We start from the raw sequence: 9,349 nt of genomic DNA, 5'->3' as shown, positions 1-9,349 counted from the left end.
AACGTGTCATAATCCGTGGCTGTATTCTATAGAAAGTGAAAGAGTGTAGAACCTACAACCTAACGCGTGTCTGTGTGCAGACGAGCTGGCTCAGGCCCTGCCCCCTGGCTTTCCTGCTCCGTTCCTATTCGCTGACGGCCTGTCGTCAGTGGAGACGCTGCTCACCAACATCCAGGTGAGCTGAACCTGAGACTGCTGTCAGGACCATGAGGGTCAATGAGACACAGCAGCCATATTCTATTTGTGACAACTATTTAATTAATTACATCTTCGTCCTCTGTCATATTTAAGACATTCAAACAATGTATATAAGTACAAGACATTGTCCTGGTGCATAACAATAAATCCTGTCAGAAAAAAATGTACGTGCTTGAATCTTAATATATAATTGAAATGTACAATAAAAAATACAACAAAAAACAAGCAGCATTAAACATTACATAACTCATGTTTTGTGAAAATACAACCAAACAATACATACAATACACATGTTGCATAATAAGTGGATTTTCTTTACATTCACATCATTTTAATAACTTTTTTTAAACTCACTAATTTCCGCATATTAGTCCAAAAAACACATATTTGTGCGGGTCATGTTGTTAAACTTATTATTGGACATATTCTTTATGACAGTAACATACGCAGTGTTGTGGGTAAATAATACATTAACACAACACACATTAAAACCTGATTCTATCAATAAGAAAATAATGCAAAACAAATTCTGTGACGAATTCAGCTTCATCGTCTGCATATTGTCGCACATTGAGCCAAAACCTGCCTCTTCCTCCTCCTCCTCCTTCTCCTCCTCCTCCTCCTCCTCCTCTCAGGGCCTGCTGAAGGTGGCGGTGGAGAACGCTCGGGTTCAGGACAAACACATCCAGGCGGAGAAGAGGGAGCTGAAGATGGAGCTCTACAGGGAACGAGAGATGAGAGAGAGCCTCGAGCGGCAGCTCACCTCCGAGCTGCAGAGCAGAGGTCCGGACCGACGGCACATTTCCACGACGACGACGACGCTCCGCCCTTTTTTTGTTTCCCCGCTCGTGATCACATCCCTTCTTCTTTCCTCAGCCTCCATCCAGAAGCGTCTGAAGAAGGAGAAGAAGGCCAAGAGGAAGCTGCAGGAGGCGCTGGAGTTCGAGTCCAAGAGGCGGGAGCGAGTGGAGGGCGTCATGAAGCACTCGTCCTCCTCCTCCCCGTCTCCGGAGCCGCTGCACGCCGCCAACAACAACCAGAACGGTACGGCGGCGCTTTGGTTCCATCCCGTTGTACTCGTTGTCCTCCAGCACTGCCCTCCTCTGTTTTGTGTAACTATTTCAATTGTATTTTGGTATTTTTTTCAGTTTCTATCATTGCTTCTCACTGCTTTGATTGCATGTTTATTTCTCTTTCCCTTTTCTGCTTTTTGTTGATGTTTTTCTTCTTTGATTTAAACGTTCTCTTCTGGAAAAAGACAACAACACATTGAGAAAAGAATCTGCAAACAAGAGAAAGTATAAATATTTACTAGTTGCAATCACGATGCAAATTAGTAAGTGAAGCCGCGCCGAAGTATTTTAAAACCTGCATTCTCTCTTCTGAGCACCCATCTGGTTGTATAGAAGTCTATGCTTCATGTGTTAAAGCTGCATTCTCTCTCCTGACCACCAGGGGGCGACTCCTCTGGTTGTATAGAAGTCTATGCTTCATGTGTTAAAGCTGCATTCTCTCTCCTGACCACCAGGGGGCGACTCCTCTGGTTGTATAGAAGTCTATGCTTCATGTGTTAAAGCTGCATTCTCTCTCATGACCACCAGGGGGCGACTCCTCTGGTTGTATAGAAGTCTATAATAATATTTTGAGTCCACAAACAGTTGAAGTGTTTTCATCAGGAGAAACTAAATCAGTGGTTCTCAGCCTGCGGTCCAGATTAAGATTAATATTCTACTTTAGTCTCGTACTCTGTGAATTAGAATCACTTCATCCCTCTAGCAGAATAATAATCTGGACAAATCATCGTGTTTGTGGCTTTAATGAATTAAAATAGTCCGGTGATGTCGTTGACCTGCTGCTTGTTTCCTGTCCGACCCCGCTGACGGCTCTTCTTGTCTCCGTGTCGCTCCAGACGCCGCCGCCGAGGATAAACCCGAGCTTAATGGAAACCAGCAAGACAACGGCGCTGTGCAAGGTACCTGACACACACACACACGCACACACACACACACACAAACACACACAAACATTAAAAAAATATCATAAAACACAGATGCTGACACACACACCACCATCATATTAACAGATATAACTGTACACAAGTGTGTTCAAAGCGGTACAAGTTTGTAGACACACACACATGGTAGGCATATCGTGTGTGTGTGTGTGTGTGTGTGTGTGTGTTGGGGGCCCAGGCGCATTAGTGCAGACATTAAGCAGACACAGACACACCGTGGCCTCCCTTTGATGTGTGCACCTTATCAGACACACATGTGAGTGTGTGCAAATATTTCATTGAGCTCACGTCAGTGTGTGTGTGAGGGGGGATATTTGTGTGTGTTTGTTTTAAGTTGTGCGTTTGTTCTCGAGGACCAAGCTGGAGAAGCAGGAAGGTGAGATGTTGTGGAGACATTTTGTTGACATATTTCAGTGAAGTAGAGACGTGGAAGCAGTGAGAAAAGACTCTTTCAGGGTGTGAAGGTTTCGTTTATGACGTTAAACATGAAGCCGTCCAATAGTTGGGTTTGTCACGGGAAGTTCCATTAAAAGTTTTTAAAGATGAAAAAGTGATAAATGTGCCTTCTAGAGGTCAAAAGTGTACGACGTCATAGCAACAGTAGGAATGTCACAGAAAGGTCGTCGTGTGGATGTCGTTTAACGTGTCCAACAAAAGCCTTTGTTTAGGATGAATATGTGATGAAATATTTCTGAATCATCATTATCAGAAACATTGTATCCTATAAAGGCATGTAGCCTGTAGCCTGTAGCATGTAGCATGTAGCATGTAGCATGTTCATGTCAGGTTTATCATCTCCGTGCTTTTCAAAATGTCTTTGCTTCCTAAAATGTTCATAAAGAGTGACATCATCTCATCTGTTATCATATGTCATCTCATCTTATGACATCATCTCTTGTCATGTGACATCATCTTATGACATCATCTCATCTCTTATGACATCATCTCATGTCAGGAAGTTCTCTTCTGAAGTCGACCGAGTCGTTGGAGCCGTTAAAACTCAGAAATCAGGTTAAAGTCACGGACTTGTGAGGGGTCCTCACAAGTACAGTACTGTGTGTGTGTGTGTGTGTGTGTGTGTGTGTGTGTGTGTGTGTGTGTGTGTGTGTGTGTGTGTGTGTGTGTGTTAGTATGCATGTGTCGTCTCTTCTCACCAGCTGTGCTCAGTCCTCCCTGACATTGAAAACCTTCACTTGAAACAGCGTGTGTATAAATGAATATCTATAGGCACACACACACACAGCTCTCTGAACCTGTGTGTGTGTGTGTGTGTGTTGTGTGCGCGCGCTCTGTACCTGTAAGTGTGTGTTCCAGTGTGTGTTTGATCCTCACTCTGGTGAGACAGTGAACTCTAATTAGCTCTCTCTCCTCTTTAGACCCCTTTTAGATCCCTCTCTTCTGCAAGCCAAGCAGACTCACACACACACACACACACACACACACACACACACACACACACACAGCACACACCTGATTTCATTAATGTTGATTGGCCCAGTAGGACCCCTTTGCTGCCTTGCTCACACACACATTGACAAACACACACTCATCCCTCCTGCCATAAAAGCATTTTGCACCTACGGTGGTTTACTAACACACACACACACACACACACACACACACACACACACACACACACACACACACACACACCTCCCCTGCCTCCTCTCACCTTCCACACTCTTAATTAACGAGTGAGGAGAAAACTGCTGAATACAAAGAAAGACATCGCATTACAATCAGAGAGAGAGAGGAACGAGAAGCAGGGGAGAGGACGGAGAGAGAGAGAGAGAGAGGACGGAGAGAGAGAGAGGGAGAGAGAGAGAGAGAGAGAGAGAGAGAGAGAGAGAGAGGGAGAGAGAGAGAGAGGAGAGAGAGAGAGAGGAGAGAGAGAGAGAGAGAGAGAGAGAGAGAGAGAGAGACGGGGAGAGAGAGAGAGAGAGAGGGAGAGAGAGAGGGGAGAGAGAGAGAGAGAGAGAGAGAGAGTTAAAAAGAAGTACGATTGGTTCGTCTTGGTTCGATTGGTTCGTCTTGGTTGTTAAAATAATTGGCTGGTAAAAATATTAGAAGAGATGTTGAGAAAGACGAGAGGAGGAAGAGAGGAGGAAGAGGAGGAAGAGGAGGGAGAGGGAGAAAGGTAAACCTCAAGTGAGGGAAAGAAGGGATGAAAGAAAAGGGGAGGAGAGTGACGGAAGAAAGACGGAGAGGAAAGAAGAAAGTAAGAGGAAAAAGAGGAGGAGGAGGGGAAGAGGAAGATAAGAACGGTGATAAGGAGAGGAAGAGGAGGAGAGGATGAAGAGGAAAGGGAAGGAACTAAGAGAAGAAGGAAGGAGGACTAGTGAGATATGGCAGGAAAGGAAACAAGGATAGAGGGAGGTAGAAGAGGAGAAAATATGAAAGAGATCAGAAGGAGAGGAAGAAGAGGAGGAAGAGGAGCAGATTCCTCTGGTTGAAGACGTGACCTCGTTCACACACCTTGTGTTAACAAGACAACACACACAGGAGTGTGTGTGTGTGTGTGTGTGTGTGTGTGTGTGTGTGATGGATGGAGGAGAGTTGCAGGTCAAACGAGAGAGAGAAATGAAACAGGAAGTGCAGGCCTCGTTTTCCCACAATGCATTGTGCAGATTTAACTGATTAAATGTTTAAACAATTACTGAAGTTTATTAAATATAACGACGAGAGAGAGAGAGAGAGAGAGAGAGAGAGAGAGAGAGAGAGAGAGAGAGAGAGAGAGAGAGAGAGAGTTGGGATGAAAATAATAATGGTAACAGGACGGGAGGTGAGGAGGAGGAGGATGAGGAAGAGGGGATGCATGTAGAACAGAGGGATGAAAGAGGAGAGGAGGGTCTGAGTGGATCGTGGGGTGATAAAAAAGGGAAGGGCAGAAGATGAGAGAGAGGAAGAGGAGGGACGAGGAAGATGAAAGAGAAATTAAAGATGTTCAAACCTGTTTCATATATAAATATATATTTATATATGAAGGAAAGAATGATGAATAGAGGACAAGAGCAGAGAGATGAAGTGGAGGAGCGAGAGGAAGAGGAGTGAAGAAGAGGAGGAGGAGAGGAAGCAGCTTTATGGCTGTTATGCAGAAATGTAAACACTCTGCAACGTTCGCAGAAAACAATGACACCGCAGGGATGTGTGTGTGTGTGTGTGTGTGTGTGTGTGTGTGTGTGTGTGTGTGTGTGTGTGTGTGTGTGTGTGTGTGTGTGTGTGTGTGCAGCACTACGGGGAGCGGAAGCAGAGCGACGGAGGTGAAGTGAGAGAGGATGCTTTGAGCTGAAACTACTTCCTGCTTTAATGATCTGGTTCTGAGCGTCGGGGGTCTGAGGGCCGGCGGTTCGATGCCCGATGGGGGCGGAGTCAAACATACCAAACGTGTTCAAACGCAGAAAGACTTAAAATAAAGAACAGATGACTTGATGGTTGTGGAGTGAAACAATTACATTTAACAGCTTTTATTTTTTGGGCTTTTTAAATGTGAAAAACTGTTGTTTTCCGTTGAGTTTATGAAGGAAATGTTATTATTTTGAGGTTTTGGTCAAAAAGAATCTGACATGTCAACACGTCAGCTTGGAAAAAATGACTCGATGGATGATTATAGAGAATAATTATCATATAACAATCCATGAATAAAGTTATGGATACGATCAGAAACATCCTTCTTTTTCCTTCCAGACTCCCGGTCGTTTCTGAAGAACCCGATGATGTTCTAGAGAGGCGGACCTTGCATCCTGAAGCCCCGCCTCCTCCCGAAGCCCCGCCCCCTGACGCCCCGCCCCCTCCTGCACAGAAGAACTTCCACGTTGTCGCCCTCCTCCGGCGGGATTCAAACCTTTTTGCTGCGACGCGACGAAACAATAAGACTACTGCGAGGAACCGCCCCCTTTCTCCTCCTTCTTCTTCTTCTCCTTCTTCTTCTCCTTCTTCTTCTTCTCCTTCTTCTCCTCCTTCACTTCATTCATTCCTCTTCTTTCCCTTCGCTCTCGTTTCATTCACAGAAAGACACTGAGAGGTGACGGAGCGATTTCATTGGCTGGACCTTTTTTTTTTTCCAACAAAAAAAGGACCAATCACACGATCGCTTCTGATTCATGAAAAGACGAAAACGTTCTTAAAGAGGAATATATCTAATAATAAAAACCTTTCCTACGCTGACGGATCCCCATTGGCCGGCCGGCGACACACCCCCTCTTCTGATTGGACGATCATCAGCTAGTGGGCGGAGCTAAGGCCTGGAGTTCAGAAAAAGGGATTTGTGTAAAAAAAGAAGCAATGTGACGTAAGAGAGAACTTGGGAGTTAATTTCTGTCTCAAGTTTAATTTTATGTTTTATTATCTTTCCGTTCGGACTGAAAGATGCATGAGAACACTTTGGGTTTGTTTGATTTCCTCACCTTCAGCTCTTTCTTTTCTATAACTCCTCTCCTCTCTCTGGATATGTTGGATGCAGCGTTTCAGTGTATGAAGTATTTTCTATCACCATTAATAACTTGTGACATAAGTTTCTCAAATGATGCAAAAGTGTAAAAAAAACAAAACAAAAAAAAACATTTTTTATTCCGATGGAGTGATTTTTAGACACGATGTATCCGTGAAGGGATAAAAAAAAAAGGTACGTTGAATTTCTCTTCCTCCGCCTTTTGGACCAGGAGGACGTGGCGTGACGAGGAGCGCTTGATTCGTCCTGTTTTTAAACTTTATGACTCCGTATGAATATAAATAACTCGTTTCTTTGTGTTCTCGTTGTCCCCGCCCGCCTTGGAGGGGAAAAGACTTCTCGGGGTGTTGAAATCAAGCGCTCCTCCGCTGTCCGTCAAACCCCAGAAGCGTCCCGCCCCCCCGGTGTCCTGACCTATCAGAGTGCAGACTGTTGTGTTGCAGTTTTGTTTATTCCACTGCGTGTTTTTATTTGTTTTGTTTATTTGTTGATGGATATTTGAAATGTGTACGGGGAGGGGGCGGGGCTAAAGGGGGCGGGGCTAAAGGCTTATCCCGTGTAGATAGAAACAAACGTTCTCTTGTTTTATTTTATTTTCCCTCCTGATGATCTCAGTCTGTCACTGTTCTGTTTGAGCTGCAAATATACAGTAAATATACAGTGTTATGAGGACAATGTGGTGATTACACACACACACACACACACACACACACACACACACACACACACACAGCCTGGCAGTAAACACACACACTCTGTATATTTACTCTGCATTACGAGGTTAATGAGGTGAAGCCTCTCTCTCTCTAATGGACCTCTACCTCTCTCGCCCTGTCTTCCTCCTCTGCCCTCATCTCTCTCTCTCTCTCTCTCTCTCTCTCTCTCTCTCTCTCTCTCTCTCTCTCTCTCTCTCTCTCCATCTCTCTCCTCCTGTCACTTTCTTTTGGTTTCTCTTCCCTTGTTTTCCTTTTTCTCTCTTTAACAATCACTCCTAATGTCACTCTTTTGATCTTTGCCTCTCTCTCTCTCTCCATCCCTCCTCTCTCTCTCCATCCCTCCTCTCTCTCTTCATCCCTCCATCTCTCTCCATCCCTCCATCTCTCTCCGTTTACCAAATAGCTGATGTCACTTTTTCCATTTCCCCTCTAATGGAGGCAGAAAACACAGAGCGATGGACGAGAGGGAAACATCAGAGATGAAGAAGGATGGATGGAAAGAGAGGGAGGAAACAAGGAAGGATGGGAAGGTGACAAGGAGGAGATGAGAGTGAAGGATCTGAGAGAGGAAGGGGGGAGGAAATGAACGAAAAAGGGGGAGAAGGGGAGAGAGAGAGAGAGAGAGAGAGAGGAGCAACGTGATGAACTGATGAGCGTTTAAAGATAGAGAGCGTGAGCCGCCGAGGATGCTGGGTAATGAAAAGATAAAGAGAGAAACTTCTTCTTCATCATCTTCTTCTTCTTCTTCTTAAAGTGAAGCTGAAAACGACGACAAACGTAAAAAGAGAAGATGAATAAAAAGAACAAGAGAACATGAAAGAACCGACAGGAAATACAAACAGGGGGATGGAAAGAAGAAAAGAGGGATGGAGGGATGAAGGAGAGGAGAACAGAGACATTCCCAGACAGAACAGCCAGGCTGTTAAAACACACACACACACACACACACACACACACACACACACACCTCGCTCCGTCATTAGTCTTCATTAGAGTCTTTATGAGGAAAATTAGAAAGGGAGTTTCCTCCCAAACCGAACCCTGGGGTCCACGCTGCTGTGTGTGTGTGTGTGTGTGTGTGTGTGTGTGTGTGTGTGTGTGTGTGTGTGTGTGTGTGTGCGTGTGTGTGTGTGTGTGTGTGCATACAGGATACATAAACCTGTCTTCAGGAGTCTGGACGGCGATTATTAGACATTAAGAATAAAACTGAGAGAAACAGAAGAGAAGTTTGATTAAAGAATAAAACGACGTGAGATGCAGTTTGTAAAGTTACATATTTATGTATGAAGGTAGATTTGTGTCTTTTTTACTCGAGCAAATTTCTTGTTTGTAAGTAAATTATCTCCAAATCTCTCCCCCCAAAAAATGCTCTCAAAACTAAAATTTGCTCTCATAAATAAATAATCTGAAGACAAAACGTTCCCTCAGTGTCCTCACGTTGCTGTGAGTGAGAGAGAGCCAACCAATAGAAACGCACCCAGCAGCGCAGGCCCCGCCCACTACGCCCACAACTCAACATGGAGCTTTTTACATTGAGAGCAAAGTTTTTTTTTTAAAGCATTTTTTTTGGCGTTTTTTTAGAGCGTTTTTGAATTTGATTTTTTCAAGCCAATTTTTTTTGAGAGCGTTTAAAAAATAAATAAATAAATTTAGAGCTTTTTTTTTTTTAGAGAAATTTTTATTCTTTTTTTTTAGAGTAATTTTTGGAATTGAGAACAAAAATTTGGAGATAATTTACTTAAAAAACAAGAAATTTGCTTGAGTAAAAAAGACACAAATCAACCTTCATATCTTCATATATATATATATACATATATATATATATAATGTACATATGTTCCTCTTTTCCCACGGTCCTTGAACACATCACGTGAGAAACTGAAACCAAACGAAGAGTTTTATGATCCAAAAACATTTTCACTCATTTATCATAAATATACTAAATGAACTGTTTCCTTTAATCAGATTCTGTTA

At 43.7% G+C, this 9,349-nt stretch overlaps 1 protein-coding gene across 1 annotated transcript in view; it reads left to right on the top strand.

Annotated features, from left to right (window-relative positions):
• The window catches only part of dachb (dachshund b), a 62,228-nt gene extending 55,717 nt beyond the window's left edge, over positions 1–6,511 (top strand). The window contains 5 exon segments of the mRNA XM_068587602.1: positions 81–175; positions 834–981; positions 1,075–1,242; positions 2,108–2,170; positions 5,897–6,511. Of these exon segments, the coding sequence (XP_068443703.1) occupies positions 81–175; positions 834–981; positions 1,075–1,242; positions 2,108–2,170; positions 5,897–5,934 (512 nt within the window). The 3' untranslated portion in view covers positions 5,935–6,511.
• Positions 6,512–9,349: the final 2,838 nt, after the last annotated feature.

The sequence above is a fragment of the Clinocottus analis genome, unplaced genomic scaffold (assembly GCF_023055335.1).
Source record: "Clinocottus analis isolate CAN_PGR_092001 unplaced genomic scaffold, fCliAna1.0.p SCAF_21, whole genome shotgun sequence".
NCBI lineage: Eukaryota > Metazoa > Chordata > Actinopteri > Perciformes > Cottidae > Clinocottus > Clinocottus analis.
This window is presented reverse-complemented; position numbering and strand designations above follow the sequence as displayed.